The following is an 18,164-nucleotide window of genomic DNA, read 5'->3' as shown; positions in this document are numbered from 1 at the left end:
TGTTCTTTTCATCAGTTCTGCCAGACACTTACAGATTTTGTCCTCCCTCTCCCTGACCTCCTTGTGGAACAAAGAAGGGCTGTCTATGTTTGAGGAAGGCGGTGATGAAAGTCAGTGTGTCTGGGGGTGGATAGTTCATTCTGCACCGAACATACAACAAAAACCAGCCAAGTGTTGGCATATCATTATGAAATCATCGGAGGGATAAGGTTGCCAAGATTTTGCACTCTGACAATAGCGCACCGTGCATCAGCAGTCAGATCCATATCAAAGTGACCTACGTCATGCCCGGAAAAAAAATAAAAAATGCAATCCACTTGACTGAAACAAAAAGTGGCAACGTTGGAACATGAGCCAGAAATGAGGAGAATAAAAGAAAGGCAGAGAAAAGACATGAATTTAGCCTCTGTTGAAATATAGTGGGTGTTGGGTTAAAAAAGGCTCACAGGCAGCGTGCCAGACTTTGATAGATGCGGTTCAGGCTTTAACATCAGCTGCTGAAGTAGTCATTTATCCAAAACGAACATACCTGGATCTCCACCAGACCTAAAGATGGGAAGTTCTCCTTGAGAAGGGCACCTCTAGAAAATGCTAAGGTGGGCGTTGTGCCTCAAACTGACTCACTACTGAGTCAGCATGTGCTGTTCAGCGACATCCATGTGTTTTTCCATTGATTGAACATTTTTTTCATTTTAGCCTTTTGTCCTTAATCCCTTGAAGCAGTTTTTTGTCTTCACATTTTGTTCTGCTTCATTTAGGGTTTCACATTTAAGAACTCCATGACTGATGCTTGGTGTCCAAAGGTGTGCCACCCACCGAAGGCCAAACGCAGACAGTGACACTGACTTTATCAATAGACGTACCGTCAAGCAAAGAAGTGTTAAGTAGTGAGAGATTGGCACTTGATTTGTTGGATTAAAAACCCTCCTAGCCTTGGCTCTCCAATATATGATAGACATGATTTGTATTCGCTGCCCTTGCATATTGCCATTGCCAAACGCAAACTCGATTACCCACCTTGTTGCACAAAAGCACCGTAGACAATCCAGATAGCGCTCTGCAGCGAAGTGGAGACAGACGGTGGTGGATGACCTCCTGTATTGTTCTGGCATCTCATCGCCTGGATGCGCCTGAGCAGGAAGATCATGATGCCCACCACGGGGATGGCAGCGGCGATGCACGCCCACACTGCAAGGTCGAACGGCGCCAGCAAAGAAAAAATGTTGATCTTTTCTTCTGATTTGCGCATCAGGACTCCCACCGAATAGTCCAAGTAGCGCTTGCTGAAATCGACCACACTCTCGCGCTCCGGCGTGATGGTGATGGCTGACACGGCCAAGTCAGCTCGCTGTCAACGGAGAGTCATATGTTCCAGTTTTAGTAACATTGTTGTCAAATCGTTTTAACACGGCTGAATAAATAAATAAATAATAATAATAATAACTTCATTTATATAGCACCCTGAAGAACAGTGTTCACAAAGTGCTTTGACAGTTAAAACATGCAAACACAAAGACAATCAAGCAAGATATAGGAGACAAGTCAGGGCAGTCAATTAAAAATAAATAGTAAAAATGACAATAAATTAATTGAATAATTAGCTAGATTAGCACACAAATCAAAGGAACTAGGCAGTTTGATAATTAAAGGATCATACTGAGGATTAAAATTAAAAGTAAAAAAATTGAGAATAATTAAAATAGATACTCTCGCTTATAAATTTTTGTTGTCTAATTTATTGAAATTTTTTTTACAAATTATTTGCTTATGTATTTGTTCCTTTTATTCTCTTTAGCCTGTTATTTATTTTTCTAAATATTTATTTATTTATTGATTGGTTGGTTTCTAGCCTTGTTTTTATGGTTTTACCCTTCTTTTTATTTTTATTTCAATTATTCTTTCTCCTTACTTGGATATGGCCTTTTTGGTACTTTTTTAAAATGTTCTGTTGTGTTGATGTCTTTGACTCATTTTGAAAATCTGTTAACATGTTAACTCTATTTCTCCACTTTCGCTAGTCTGTCTCTTACTGTTTGGACTGACTTAATAAATAAATAACAATGACAACAACATTATTATTATTATTATTATCATTATACAAATAATGGTAATTATTGCTTGTATTATACTACTTCTACTACTATTACTACTACTACTAATAATAACATTAATAATAATAATGATGATGATGATTATTATTATTATTATTATTATTATTATTATTATTATTATTATTATTATTATTATTATTATTATTATTAATACAAGAAGAAAAAGATTACATTTCACACTTTTATTTTGCTAGATATCAAAAGAGAATCTGATATATTTGACCTCCATTAACTGATTGATTTATCACCACGTTAGGTTGGTTTGTGTGTCTGTGACAACATCTTGAAAACTTGTGACTGAGTTTTCAAATTTCATTAACCCTTCTGACAGCCACTGTATCATTTCTATTCTCAAAACCAGCAGGTGAATGTCACACATCTCCAATTTGGTCAAATTGGAAGGAAATTTGCTGTGCACATTTTCATTCCAAAAAGAAAGAGAAAAAAAATGATAATACTAGTAATTCTCCTCAAGAGTCACTATTAGCCAACATTTTCAAATTCAAAATGCATATTTCACCCGACTCCTTGCTTCGAAAATTCCTCTGTGCAAATTCATTCTCTCAGCAGGAGGAAAATCTTTCAGACACAACAATCTTTCATCCTTATTAAACCAAACACTGCCTTCCTTTAAATAACTATTTTGTCCTCTAAGCATTACATAGTTGACTGCAGAGCTAATATCCAGAGACATCATTAGGCCTTTGTGGATGTTTCATTCGCTTTCTTGATAATGTTGTAATGAAGTCTGTTATTACACTTTGTGTTATCTTGCCGTTTTACATTGAAAAATATGGTCATAAATCTTCAATAAATATAACGCAGTTTGGCTGAGGAAACATTATTCATGCGCTTGATCAAGTGACAAGTCAAATTCTTCCAAACAGAAAACATCCGTTTTGTCACATTAGTTTTTGATTGCTGCGTTTATCACCACACATTGCTCACACAGTCTTTGTTCAATCACACAGCTTGCTCCGATAAACAATAATAAGATTATAGGGTGAGAGTTTTTATGCTGCACAGTAATAAAATGTCTCAAACTGTCAGCAGAAATATGAATTTAATGGTCAATATTTATCAAATACTGTAGATTTACTATATAAAACTAGAATATTTATTTTAAAATCAGTTATAAAATCAGTTCGTAGGGAGGAAAAAAAGGGAATCTGCACCAGAGTTGAGGGACTTACAAACTGACATTGACTTGGTTGACGTACAACCGAGTTTATTATGTAATGCAAAACATGCAAACATGTGTCTCTTTGTCAATGACCCCTTCAAATAACAGCAACTAGACCCACTTCAATCAAACTGAGATACCCTCCACTGGAAGAACTGATTTGCAGATTGAGGCTGTTGGATTGCTTGTTTGATCTTTTCCAATTTACAGACCTTTATAATGGAGCTGTCATTTCAAAAATGATACAATATGGCCCGATTCCCAGAAAAAAAAGTAAATATTTGGACTGAAATTTGGAGATTGATTGAGTGAGATATAAAGAAAGCACACTAACCTTGCCAATAAGTTCTCCAATCATACCATTCCAGGAACCATTAGGGAGCACTGAGCCGTACTTCCCATCTCCAACTTGGTAGATGTCATACTTGAAGCCAAGAATCTTAGCGAGGGCATCCAGGACGTCGATGGAGAAGCCCTTGTACCTCTTGGGTTGGCCCAGAATGTTTTCTGCCACCATGACAAAAGGTTCCTCCTGTTTGAATTAAAATTGGCCGATTGATTAAAGGAGTTTTCAGATTATCTCATAATGATCATGCTGAAAAATGCTTATGAATTTTATCCCCAAGGCTAAGATTTACACTCAAACTGAAAATAGTGGAGTATGTGTGTATTTAATCACAGACAGAACATTTTTCAGGAAGCACCAAAATCACCTCAGGGCCAGATTGGAACCAAAAGCAAGGACACGTTCAGTCATCTTAAGAACGGCGGGGAGACACCTTTATGAAGAGCTTCTGGATGATGTAAGTTTAGCTTCATCTTAATAAAAGAGTTTCCTTAGCAACTCTTGACCCGTGACACATGGCGCCATGGCAACTGACATGGTTCATCAACGTGGAAATTGCCATTTTAAATTTATTGTGCCCACTGTGGTCCTTTTTTATGGGTTGAAAGTGTCAGGGCAGAACTGAACGGGTGAAGGTGAAGTAAAGAAAGCTGAAGGGAGACGGGGGAGAGGGACAGGGGAGAGCGGGAGGGCGTTAAAGTGGGAAGGGGGCAAATGACTTGATTAAGTGACACTGCCAGGAAAGAGCTGAGCAGAACTTATGTGAATAAATATGGTGCAGGTAAATCATGTGTGAAGAAGAGGGGAAAAATGGAGCGAGGGGAAGAAGTGACTGAAGGAGAGGACGAGGGTTGAGGCTTTGTGACTGGAATATGTGTGAAGTTAGCTGAACAAAGTACGGCTGATTTTTCATGACCTTCTGGTGCTCTGGATTCACAAAATGGAGAAGAGTCTAATTTCGAAGACAGAAAATGTGCGTGTAGCTAATTTGTAATGTCCTCCGTCTGCCTCCGTCTTATCAAAACATTTCAATGGTGATTTTCTAATCCTGAATGTTCAAATTCAGCGTACTGCTGTAAGTGATTGTGGAGGTTATATCGTATTTAACTCTGTACAGGATTAAAATGTACTGTGTGCCAATAGAATTGGAAATTTTGTTTGACCTTGTTCTTGAGTTTCACTCTAGAGTTTAACTTGTCTGTGTTTAGTCTTCAGCAGCCCTGACATTACTTATGAGCACAAGGCCTGGGCAGGAATAATGTATAGAAAATTGAAAATAAAACCTGTCAAAATGCTTTTCTGTTTAAAAAGGGTTGTTTCATGCAGTGCATAACAGTGAAACATAGTCCATTAAACATCTCGTTATTATATTCAGCTGATTTTATGTCGTCATGAATCCAGTGTTACACAAATTAATACTGCAACTGATTTAAAAGTTGTCATGAGTCTTAATGTGCATCTCTTTGCTCCACAGTTCCCTTTTTTACTGTAAATTCCCTAACAGTGAATGCTGTTTTTCACCAATTGTCCGTTTTTGTACCACTTTTAGTAGCTGCTAACCACAAAGTTCTGACCCAGTCATCAAGCCGTCATACTTAGGCTCTTATCAAAGTCCAGGCCAATAATTTGACCCTTCTGAGGCAGATTAACATCCTTTCCATGACCACAGGATGTATCTTCCAACACGGTTGTTTAAGAAATGAGAAGCTCCTCATTGCAATAGCTAGAGTTAAATAAGTTGTTGCAGCTGAAATGTATTCATCACTGCAGTAATTATCTGATGGAAAGTTCTTACCTATTTGCTGAGTTAAATCCAGGTGGCAACTTTTTTTTTGTACAGGCAGTGTATATCCCACTTCCAATGTTGAAGTGAAATTTGAAAATCAAAATTGTACCTGAAAAGTACCTCAATAAGACCCCATTGATTGAAACAGCAGTGAGCAGACTTTGCCTTTTTCTTGCTACAAAGATTTCTTCAAGTATTCCTGGATGTGTGTGTTCTTTTTTCTCTTCTAGCATATGTACTCTTGTTAAAACAGGACTTTCTTTCTTAATTCTTATATTTGCATGGATTCGTATATTGTCAAAAACATTTCTGGTGTCAGTTTGGTGTTATTACTGTTTGTTTTTAAGACTCTTTACATTATTTCGCCCCTATTTCACTTGTATTCCCTTTGATTGTTTAGTGGGAACAGGCTTTTCTCTTCCCCGGAGAGGAAAGCTTTTATTGTGAAACATCAGCACAAAATCCTCTGTTTGATCTGTAGGAGAATAGAACAATTAAATAAATGTGTTTACTTCCATACTGTGCTATTTGTTTTCTTACTCATATATGTGCCTACTCAGGTCAAGTGTTAACAGATTCTGTTTACTCCCACAACTTACCAACAATGTTACGATCTTGAGCGTCACACCCTGCATCCCGCTCTCTATCCGATTCTCCTTTAGGCTACCGTTCAGGCCACGAGTTGAGTCCCAGGAGGCCAGCTAACAAGGAAAAAGAAAGGAAAACAATCAGATGGATGAGGAAAGGAGATGTAAATGGAAAATGTAGCGGGCCTCTAATGGACAAACACCTCAATGATGAATATATCACACGTGCAATTACAGAATATCTGTCTAACAATCTGTCATTCCGTGGCTCAGTCTGTAGCGATAATCAGCACAGAGAGGCCCGTGTCTATGCTAACATCAGAGCCGGTTGCCAAGACAACACGAGTCGGCCATTATTATGCTATCACACCCTCCTTTCAGCTTCCACTGCTGAAATGTATTGACACACTTTATAAGCAGTCTGCACCATACTTTACCAGCAATCATACAGATGGAAGGTAGTGATGGCGATGAGAATGAAGATGGAGCCGCATAATGATGACAGGGAAGAGCATAAGTAGTGACTGATGAGAACTTGAAGTAGACTTTCTGCTCATTGTGCAAACTGCAGAGTAAAAACAGAACATTTCAGCCAGAGCGTGTTTCCTGAATCTAAACTACCTCCCGTCTTGAAAACTCTCGTTCCACACTGTCGGCGTTTTGAGCCGTGTCTCAGGTTGCGAGGCTGATGTTTGTTAAATTCTTAATCAGCGCTGCAAGCTGGACAAGGATTCTCAAGGATCTGACACATCATCCGGAGTGGTCTTTGAGATTTGAGCTGACAGGACAAGAACGGTGGCCCAAGGTCGAACAACAGGCCTTTTTCTGGCCACAGCACGCAGTCAGATATCTTTTCCACAGAAACACACTGTACTCCACAACACAGAGAGACAACATCGTAATGAAGCTGTAATCTTTTTGGTGAAGTTTTTCAATTTTGGTATATTGCTAAACTTTAAATATCAAAGTTGTTTTTTTAATTCCAACTTTTCATTTAATTGCAGTCTGCAGATTAACAAGATGTGATGCCAAAACATTTTTTTTTTACTTGCTACTTCTAATAAATTCAGTCTGCTTAATATGAAAAGCATATTTAATTTCACTAATTTATTAGATGTTTTTTTCAAACCAAAATTTTATTCAAACTACATGTTTTGATAGATATTTATATGCAGCTCAAAAATAGACAAACAAAAACATACACATGATAAACAAAAACAAATATACAGTTCAGTGACACGACCAACTCATGGCATCATCTAAACCCACATAATGAGGAGAATTTCAAATTAAGTTTAAAGATAAAGTTAAAGAGCAGCAAGTGGTTATGAAACATGTAAAAATACACAATCCAGACAGAAATATCATTACATCTCCACTTGCAATACAAACAAAAACCTCACTCCCAGACTGTCAAATATGTAAAATCAAATTAAGTTAAATTAAAGTAAGCAATAACAGGAGCCCTGTTAATTTCAAATGGAGTTTTGCTGTTATTTTTTCCATTGAATAAACTTTTTTTTAATCTCTCTCTCCATTGGTGGAGGGTAGGAGGTAGTGGGCTGAGCCAAGACACAGTTATCATTTTCTTTGCCACCAGTGGTAGGACATGTAATAGATATGCCTTTTTTTAATCAATTCCTTCTTCAAATCAACACTTAAAATTGTATTAAATGATTTTAAAAAGTCAGTAAACCTATTTGTACATTTGTCACTTGTGAATGTTACTGATGTCAAACTACCATAGGTTCTGAAATTTTTTCACGACAAATTGCACATGTTCTTGTTGTACTAATACAAAAGGCAGCAACAAATACATTAAACTGTGACTGACATAGTCACACAGTATGTGAGGCAATCACAGAGTCTTACAACAACATCAGACAAATGTTTCATTATCAGATAAATCTCTTCACAGCTCATCTGCAGGACATGTAATCCTACACGCGCTGCGCTCATAGTACAATGCATTTCTATGTATAGTCTCACCACAAAGTAATCAATGAAGTGAGTCATGCTTATAACCCGGCGGCCTGCGCGGATGTGTTTACAAGTATACGCAACATAAACAATTTTTCTCCCAGCGCAGGATGTGACTCATGAAATGTGCCTTCCAAGAGTGCATTATCTAAGCGCTGCATGTGTCAACATTATGGAAATCAACTGTAATTTTAAATGTAATGTGGGGTTATGCTGTACTGTATTTATGTATTACTAATATTTTTTTCTTTTGCTGCTCAAAAAACATGAATGAAGTCTTAATATGACTGTAGATCTTGAACCATAGGTGGGTTATAAGCACATTTCTGTAAGTATGCACTGCACAGTTTTATTGTAGTAGTGTTCATCTGTGTATGTAGCTGCACACTGATGAGTCCAGACTGTATGGATGTCCCAACATCCTCTTTGTCATTCTTTTGCCGGCGAACAACTCTGACCGCTCAAAACAAGACCTCTGAAGGTGTCCTGACGTATCTGGCACTAAGACATTAGCAGCAGATCCTTTAAATCTGGTAGATTTCGAGCTAAAGCCGATGCGGATCTCACTTGTTCCGGTGCATCCTCCAACATCACCGTTTCATGGTTTTCCTTGGTAGATATTCACCACTGCTGACCAGGAGCCCCACAAGCCTCGGCAGTTTCTGAAATGCTCATGTCTTTTACACTCGTCCATTTTTCTCACATCCAACATGCTGACTATGAGAATCGGCGCTATTTGCTTATCTGTAAGTGGTCATAATGTTTTGGCTCATCGGTGTATGTGATTGGCCGGCGTGTTCATGTTTTTGAGTGTGTGTCGGGGCAAAATGTCAGTCTGCGTTGCATGCTTCACAGGGGGCTATTTTCTCCATGAGCAGCTTTGTCCTCGGCGCAACACACACTGAGCAATCTGTGCTCTGTAAAACTGAGCAACACTAAAGAGGAACACTTGTTCTTCACAGAGCTTTGCACACCAGCATGCCACTGGGAAGGTCACAAACAACACATACAGCAAACCTGCATCTGAGCTCGTAACACTTGGATGAACCCGGCGTGGTCTTTGATTAGCGGTTGCGGAAATGCCATTTGAATAATTTCTTTAGTGTAAAATTCTAACAAATCATACAAATATCTGCCTCAAACAAACAGGAGAAAGAGATTTGCAAGTGAAGTAACATGTTTATACTGATAGATGATGCATTATATAAAAAATGTGCTCAATGATACATGAAAGAAAAAGTGATTTTTGTTGCTTGTTGCCAAATCTCTTTTAAAAAAAGACTTTTCCTAGCTTTTTTTCCTGCTTTTTTCTTTGAAGTGTCAGCTCTGTGCGGATTTGAGTTTTAGATAGTCTTCCTATAAATATGTATAGTCAGTCGACAAGAACGCACACAGCAAACCATCATACAGTAAATTAGTGGAAGCAACAAATCTTTTCTCGCTCACTCTAGGTAAATACAGAAGTTTTACACACTTTAAGGTAATTTAACTTTAGGATTGTAGACTTTAGAAACTTGAGCTCTAACTTGAGGTCTTTTGCCTTTAAATGATGACTTAAAAGTACTGCAAAGAGTCTACTCAAGTTTTTAAAGAAACAAAAATAACATATATACAGACGTCTAAGCATACATTTTTTTACGTTTAAAAAAAAAGACAACCTCCAGACTACTCTTTATTTGTAGTTTGAAGAAAATAGACCTCAGAACTTGTATCTTTAATACATGTGAAGAAAAGTCATGGTTGTTTCTTCTCGTAATAATGAAAGCAGTGCTAACCAAGATGAAGGCTCGCCATGGATTTAGTCCCTACCCTTTTGCACTTAAACTTTAACAAAGTCCCTCGGGCCGTCATCATATGTTGCCTTTGGACTGGCTCTGGCACAAAGTGGCTCAAACAGCAGTAGGAGTAGCTGTATGTTCTTGATGCTAAAAGAAGAACTGACTCTTCAATCTGACAAAATGAACTAAGAAAGACTCTACATAACTATATGTCACATTGAGTTTAAGTTCAAACAAAAGGACCTAAATAAATGTAAAAATCCAAATCCACGAAACTAAAGTGAGAGTTTACACAACAATCAGAAGATATTATCCAAAAAAATAGAAGAACAAATTGGAATTTTTGTTGTACAGTTTTAATTCAATTCAATTTTATTTATATAGCACCAATTACAGGTCAAATTGTCTCAAGACGCTTTACAGAACCCATATGCCTGAACACCCAGAGCGGCCCTAAGGCCTTAAAGCAGCTCTTTCACTCATTTTAAGCTGAAACAAAGTGAAATTTTACAGTGTACCTACTGTAAGTGTGATTATTTTGAAGCTTTGTTTTCATCCTACAGCACAAAAGAGAATATTGTGCTAATGAGTTTTTGCAAAATGCTGTTTAAAAAGTCACAACAATAACAGGGCTATTTAGCTAATGATCATGAGACTCAATACCTTAAAAAACATCATCTGTAATGGGGCTAAGTAAATGCCAATGACCATCTGAAAACAACAAAGGGAAAGATGTCAAATAGCCCTGCTTTCATAGCCCCACAACCATCTCAATTACACTGTTCCCCTAAAGATCTTACAGAAAAACAATTCATGGAAGCATCTAAACTGCGCCATTATGGACACGGAACAAAAATCGGAGCCATAGTTACAGCTATTGTGCCTCTCTTTTTGGACTGCTAGTTCAGTGCTTACATATTGACAAGTCAATCGTGCGTTTGTTATTGACCCACACTCCTTTTTTCTGACTCTCCAGCTGGACTATGACCATGTTAACATGTACTGTCTGCCCTGCTTACTGCTTACATTTTGTGTCACGTGTCTGCGTGTCCTTGAATCGTTTGTTCTTCTTAATCAGCATCAATGTAACTAATTTTTATGTGCAAAAGTCCATCTTTTTTCTATCTAAAACAAAACATACTGTTCCAAGTTATACAATAATTCTCCAAATCCACCATTGCCTCTAATTTTTTCTATTATGCTGACGTACAATCACTTTCTGGATGACACGGGTGAAAGATTATGCATCCCCACCCAAACAACAAGGCATGAATGGAAGTTCTGATGTAAAAGTAAAGTCACCAACAACACATCACTTAACAGAGAGTGCTGATAGTGAGTCACTTCACAATTTGACAGTCACTGAACATCAATCAGTCACATTAAAAGAATTGACAGGTAAAGAGAATCATGGTGTTTTGTCGGATAAGTCTGAGTCTCGACATTCATGTGGATGTTGCTTTCACACGCACAAACTACCTGAACATCGCTATCAACCAAGCACACTACCCTACTGTGCCATGTCACAATGCAAAAACTGCTCAGCAACAAAGAGACCAAGGTGTTCACTCAACCTTCAAACTCCCCAGATTCTAATCCAATCGAACATCTGTGATATGTGTCAGAACAAGCCTCAACCCAAAACCCAGTAGACCCGAAGGATACCCTACAAACATCCTGGTGCCAGACACCACAGGACACCCCCAGAGGTCCAAAACCCCAATCTGTCTGCTGTTTTTGGACCTACACAATCAATGCTGTGGAGCATCTGTGTATAACAATAAAGAAGAGAAAAGAAGGTAACAACAATGAACACTGGAGAAAGGTAAGAGTGCTACTAGAGTGTTAAAAGTAAGAAGAAAATGCTAAGATTGAATTTGATAAAAGTGACAAATAATGCACAATAGCATGATTGAAAGAGGCATAGAAGAAGAGCAGACTACAAAACTGTATCTGCTTTACTCCAACAGTAACATAAATTCTAACTATGCCAAGGTTACTGTGTTTAAATGGCAGTTTGGCGTGGGATTACATTTCCTGCCATTGCTGTTTGTGTCGATGATTCAGCATCCAAATGTTAGGGGGGGTGAATCTGCAGAGTAAACTAACATTACATTTTTATTCACCCAAAAGCATTTCAAACTGAGTTGCACAAACTAACTCAAAGCATAAAGAGACTTGTTTTGTTCTTATTGTAATGCTTCTGTTTTGCAGGTTTTATTGTCAGACACGTCTCAGCTGCTCTCTTTCACTCATCAACTCCTTCCTCACGTTGTGTAATTCTTCAGTAAGGTTGATTGCTAGCTCATTATCTCATTATGATGAACTTCATGTTCATGGTAGAGAGAAAACCTTTCCTTTAGGCTCAGTTAGTGTAAAGCAATCTCCCAGCAGTTATATCACACATCTGCTGCAGGGTCAGATTTGACGGCTATCAGATTGGCTGTGTGTTGACGCGACATTGATGGACACCGAAAAGTTGTCGATTTGTACTGAGATGATGATTTTGCGGTAGCTGCATGGTCCGTTGATAAGCTGTGGTCCAGTATCATCCACTGATCAGACCCAGAGCCCAGTGGATTTTAACACAGCAGCTGCCACAGTTCCTGCTGCTCAGCAAAGGTAACACAGTCCCACTTTAATAAATACATACATATGTACATCATGGGATTGTATCGTGTCTCCAAAAGCACATACAACACATTTTTATCTTTTTTGTCCACTTCTGGAACACTTCTTTGCCTCCTCCGTCCCCGAGGGAAAGGCTGGAATGGTGCCGGCCTTGTTATCTCTAATCACCAGAACCGCAGTGAAAAATAAGCTGGGCCATTTAAATTAGTCAAGACAAGAGACATCTTATCTGTCCTGATATACTAGAGATGAGCTTGGCAGACATGGCGCCAGTCGATCACTCTAACCTCTAATAAGCAACATGAAGCAGGATTCACTCCATAAAACTATGTCAGACAGTGAAAATAGAGAAGTCGAGACGAGGGGGGAAAGAAAATGAATAAAAAGGGGAGAAGAAATGAGATGAAATGAGTTCATTCCCTGACTTCATCGGATAGAAACCGCTCAGAAAATGCAATAAGAAAGATGCCCGGAAAATAAAAGCTTCATGATCACATTTTTCCTGTTTTCCATCATTTCTGCATTTATTTACAATTCATGCTCCATTCACTCAGCTTTTAAGTAAAAACCATTCTATCGCAGAAACGACTCGACACAGCATCAGTGCTTAAAGGAGAATACAAGCAGAGTTAGTCTCTTTCCTGTTTGTTTTTGCATCAACTGTACATTGTGAAAGAAAAGCCTGCACGCAAGAGAGGAAGACAGAAATCTGTTGCCTCAGTTTGTAACATCCAGGCTTCGAACATACTCATGCACAGTCTAAAAGTGAATCTATGACGGTGAAATGCAAACTTGTAAAGTAATATAAAAACTCATATTCATCTCATATCCATTTATGAACTGAAAAACTTTTATTTTTTTTGACATTATCTGCTGGAGTGAGAGCAACAAAGAGCAGGAGACTGGAGATGATGTGCATTTGAATCACACTCAGTGGCTATATGGGTGGTAATATTTGTTCTGTATTGTTTTCATGATGCGTTGGAGCACATGAGAGAGAATACATTAAGGGATGTAGAGAGACATCATCCACTTTTCATCCAATTATTTGAGACTCTCAGGAGGATTTACTTTTGCCAGTGCAGCGTGGCAGCAGGAGCAACCGTAAGTGGGTACAGCCAGTTTAATGCTTTTTCCTTTTAATGCAGATGCTTGTGAGAAAAGGCAATTTGCCCATGATAACAGTTGGGCATATTGCAGAATGACTATGATACAGAATTATAATGCACTTGTCGTTTACTCATATGGCAATACAACTTGACCAATGCAATGCTGTGTCCCACATGGCTCCATTAGATAACGGTTAAAGGAGCTTTAAGTAATAAGTTAATTTTATTGATCTCATCTGTCAACTGAGGAATTCCAGCGTCAACAGGTGTCTGGCTCTGCTCACCATGGAATTATTATTGCAACCTAATTATCACTTTAGAGATGCATAATTATCTAATGAGAGCTCAGAGAAGCAAAAATAATTAGTGGAACTGTACCAATGTGTAAAATGTTGTTATTTTTGGCTTTTGAAATGCTATTGACTCATAGCAATGTTGCTCTTTATCCACCTGTTGGGGAAAATCCAAGCAGGTGTAAGAAGTTTGAAAACCCCCAGGAGCCAGAAAGCGAGTTTCCAAAAGCTAGACATTTTACTGCTTGGCAAATTAACCATTGGATCAACAGCCCTATCAACCCCCTGTAGATCTATTGTTGGCAAGAGAGATGGGGCTCTTTAGAGACTATTTAATGCCATTTCTGCTGCATGAGTCAGTGAGAAATAGGGTTGAGCAGCAGGATGGATACATCATTTATCAACTACTGGCTCTTTTCGATGCAACACGCAATGTGGCACATCGGAGCTCACGTGACCCGACTACATCCACTATCATCAGCATCAGCGATCGTCACTTGAAGGGTGATGATATCCAGTAAGAAAATCCTGTCCTTTCATCCAAGGCTAGAGCCTGACGCAACCAAGTGTCAGTATGTTGGCTCTTCCCCCGACGTCAGAGGACCAAATGTGAGCTGGCTCTAGTCGACAAACGGACGGACGGATTTGGCTGGATTTTTCAGGGGTATGGGCTGTTGTAGGGGAGGATTTAGCTCCAGTTAGCGATGTTTGGGTTAGTTTTGGGCCAGCATTGGCAGCCAGAATTGGAGGGCTGTTTTGATGCTGGTATGTTACTCTTTAAATCTGGCAAGGATCGAGCAACCAGATGTGCCAGATTAAAGCTGCTGGGGATGAAGCCATTTCAGCTAGCAGGCAGAAGATGTAAGGATATATGTGATAAGCAACTAAACTCCAGACTCATTGAAAACGTAGTTCTGGATTTGCACTGTAGCTGACTGAGCCACCATAACAGCAAAAATCCCTTTTAACTTTAAGATTTGAGTCTAACAACAACAGCATGTCTCAGGCAGCCATATTCTATCATATGGCACATAAGTGGTACTATTTACTGTATATTATATTTTATTGAAAAATGCATTGAGCCACACATTGCGAACTGAATGAAGACAATTTGGAACTGTCCCTTTGACACTATACACACCAAGAAGACTTTCAGTATCAAGCAATATTCTTAGTCTGTTACAGAAACTATTCGGAATAATACAATAATGCCACACTGTTGACAAATTTGAGTGATAACTGCATGATGTAGTCAAGATGTTGAAACAATTGCATCCAAATGAATTGACTTTTCTCTATGGGTGCTTTCGTGTACGCTGGAAGTCATTAGCAATATCTGCTAAGAGATGAGCTGACACATCAATAAGAGCAAACTGGGAAACCAAAACAACAACAACAACAGCATCGATCACTCTGCATCAGCACTGGATGGTGGAGAAAACTCACAGTAGCCATCCAGGAAATAGTATTTCAGTCTTCATTACAGTTTCTAACCAGAAAGACGCCTCATCTAAGAGCCATCAGGCTGGGAAGAAAATGGACTGAATGCAGATAAATGATGATGGAGAGGGAGGAAACCAGGGGGCTGAGAAATGAGGAGAAAAGGTTAGAGGAAGAACAGGAGAAGTGACCAGGGAGGAGAGGATGAAGGTGAGGAAGAGAAATAAGATATAAAAGAGAAACAAAGCGAGGGTGGATCTGAGGGGTGGATGTATGTCGGAGGAGGAGCGCAACACAGAATCACTCGAAAGAAAACACATGAAAGATGACATACTGCAGAAGAAGACATGTAATGATGCGATATTTACCCAGCATGCTGAATATGATACAGAGAAACGGAGAAGAGAGCTACATGGATTTCTGTCTGTTTTCTCTCAGTAAACAGTTCTGACACACAGACATGCCAGGTAATGAACAACAGCACGAAATGCATTTGGCATCCTATTATCTGGCCTTGCTGTCCCCTTCTGCCTCTAATGATTTTGAGATGTTGGTGTGCTCCCTGGCCTCTGTTCTGTGTTTGCCTGGCTGCGTGCTCTTAGATCAAAAAGTGTGTGCAGTACATGTTTATTTGCGAATCGAGCCTGTGCTGTTCGCATGTATCTCACTGTGTATTAATGTGTGACTCTAATGTATGTTTCTGAGCGAGCGTCTCCTCCCAACTAATGCTAATGACCACATTATGATGAATTGGCTTCATGATTTCAGTTAGGCTGAGTGGTGATTAAATCTTCATTACTGCTTCTGGTCACTCCTGCTCTACATAGATTGCCAAGAAACTCAATTCCTCTTCATTCTACAAGAACTCCGCTGACTGAATCAGGACAAACAGCGACAAACAAATTACAGCTAAGAGAGTAATGCTCTCAATCTCCCACGTCAGCTCTGCAAAGATCAAATAAGTTTCCCAGTAAAGACACCACAGACAGCTCATCATATTACAACAAATCAAACACGCAAAAGGCAAAGTGGAAGATTCTGTTTTTACAAAAACGAACCCTAATATGCAAGAAGGACACCTTTTACTCATCTCACCTCATGACAAGATGGTTGGTGTGGTGAAATGGAAGATTATGGCAGAAGGATCTGTTGAATTCAGGAGCTCCAGTAGAGGGCACCCACATACCTGACACCTCACTGACAAATGCTAAGCCCTGTGACCACACTTATCAGGGACGAGAGTTCAGCTGAATTTCTATCCTGCCACTAAATAAATTGCATTCACTTGATATGAGAGGAAAAGCACAACATGGCCTTAAATCCTCAGGATTAAAACTGCGAAGTGGTTTATGAAAAAAAATTAAAGAACAATAGACTGTTGGAAGCCGTCCATACAATATTTGCTCTGTCAGGAACCCCAATGGAACCCTAGGGTTTCTAGTAGAAGGGTTGATTAATTCTTCTCCTTGAGGACATTTTGTTTCTCTCTTGTAATATGTAAGTCACACCTGGTATGTGCTGGATCTACCTGATGCCAGTTGTGGATAATTAACTGTGAAAGAAGAATGAAAACCTGCAGCATACCAGTCTTTGAGAATTGACTACCTACATTTAAGAGATTTGCAGGGGGGCTCTGGGATAATAAGAAATGCAGCACGCAGTGAGTAGTTGCATTGAAATGTTGTCTAAGAAAAGCTATTTTTCATCAATGGGCTCACAGTACCTGCTGTTCCCTCAACACCTACAGATTGGGCAGTTATGTAAGTCCGTGGAAAATTGCATCCACCGACAAAAAGTTTCTGAAGTGGACTTCCAAACGGAAGCTGTAATAGAGCAGTCTGCAGTCTAATGCACAGAGTAAATCAGTGGAGCTTGGCACAGTTGCTGTATTTTGCGAAATGAAGGCGATGCGGCACCCTGCTGTGGAACACATTGCACTAACATGCAACACAGTGACATGGTTATTTCTGACATACTGAAAGGTGGAATAAAAATAGACCTCAACTACTGAGTCTCTGAGATTGGCTAAAGTATATTAAAAAAAAAAAAAAAAAACTATTTCCAAAAATTTCATGCCATACCATAAAATTTGGCCTAAAACTTCAAGTGACTTTGGTAAGTTTTTCATGAGGTCTTCTCAATAGACAAGTGGGCAGAATATATATTTAAGAAAAAAACTTCTGGACTGACCCTTTTCACATCTTTCCCAAATGTCTCGCTGTAGCTGGTCCCAAGAATCTCAAACTGTACATGAGAATTAGAGCCTTCAGCCCGAAAGTCCATCAGTCCGGTGAGGCCACTGATCCGTCCCTGCAGCAAAAAACACAGAAATGGAAGAAGCGAAAAAATGGCCAAGTCCAGTACATATAATAACTTCTTGCACATTCTGTTTTTCATTAAAATTTAGTAAAAATAAGTACTTGAAATTATTCCATTGGCTTGCTTTGGCTTTGGTACTATTTCACAGAATTGTGATGTTTTCCATTGTGGAATTATCCAGGGGAGATTTTCAATGCTCCTCGTCAATCAAACCATGAAAATTATGCAAATTATACCCTGAACTGTACACTCAGAGGTCTTACATAGGTGGCAGTCAACCAGACTTGTAGGTAGACTATGCAGTTATTACAGAAAATTAAAGACGGTGAGGTGAAATGACCTTCCATGCAAAGGTCTAGTGCATTTTTGAAACAAGTCCAAACAGTTACAGAAAATACATCAATTTAAGTTAGTTTATGCTCAACACAACACAACGATAGGATGCTTTGTTGTATCTTCATGCCCCACGCAGTCATTCAATGTCAAACTTAAGATTAAACCAGCATGACTCTCTGCAACGGTGAGAAATTCCATTATCAGACTGAAATGAATGACACGGAGCCACTTTCTAGTATATGAGGCTGTATTTCAATGCGAGAAC

At 39.0% G+C, this 18,164-nt stretch overlaps 1 protein-coding gene across 5 annotated transcripts in view; it reads right to left on the bottom strand.

Moving 5' to 3' along the window:
* The window catches only part of grid1a (glutamate receptor, ionotropic, delta 1a), a 332,162-nt gene that overhangs the window by 22,432 nt on the left and 291,566 nt on the right, over positions 1–18,164 (bottom strand). For all 5 annotated transcript variants that reach the window (XM_055018770.1, XM_055018769.1, XM_023271458.3 and 2 more), the window contains 4 exons: positions 17,435–17,554; positions 6,026–6,127; positions 3,629–3,826; positions 1,018–1,348 (listed from right to left, as the gene is read on the bottom strand). In XM_055018770.1, the coding sequence (XP_054874745.1) occupies positions 1,018–1,348; positions 3,629–3,826; positions 6,026–6,127; positions 17,435–17,554 (751 nt within the window). The remainder of the gene's footprint in view (positions 1–1,017; positions 1,349–3,628; positions 3,827–6,025; positions 6,128–17,434; positions 17,555–18,164) is intronic.

Source organism: Amphiprion ocellaris, chromosome 16, assembly GCF_022539595.1.
Source record: "Amphiprion ocellaris isolate individual 3 ecotype Okinawa chromosome 16, ASM2253959v1, whole genome shotgun sequence".
Lineage (NCBI taxonomy): Eukaryota > Metazoa > Chordata > Actinopteri > Pomacentridae > Amphiprion > Amphiprion ocellaris.
This window is presented reverse-complemented; position numbering and strand designations above follow the sequence as displayed.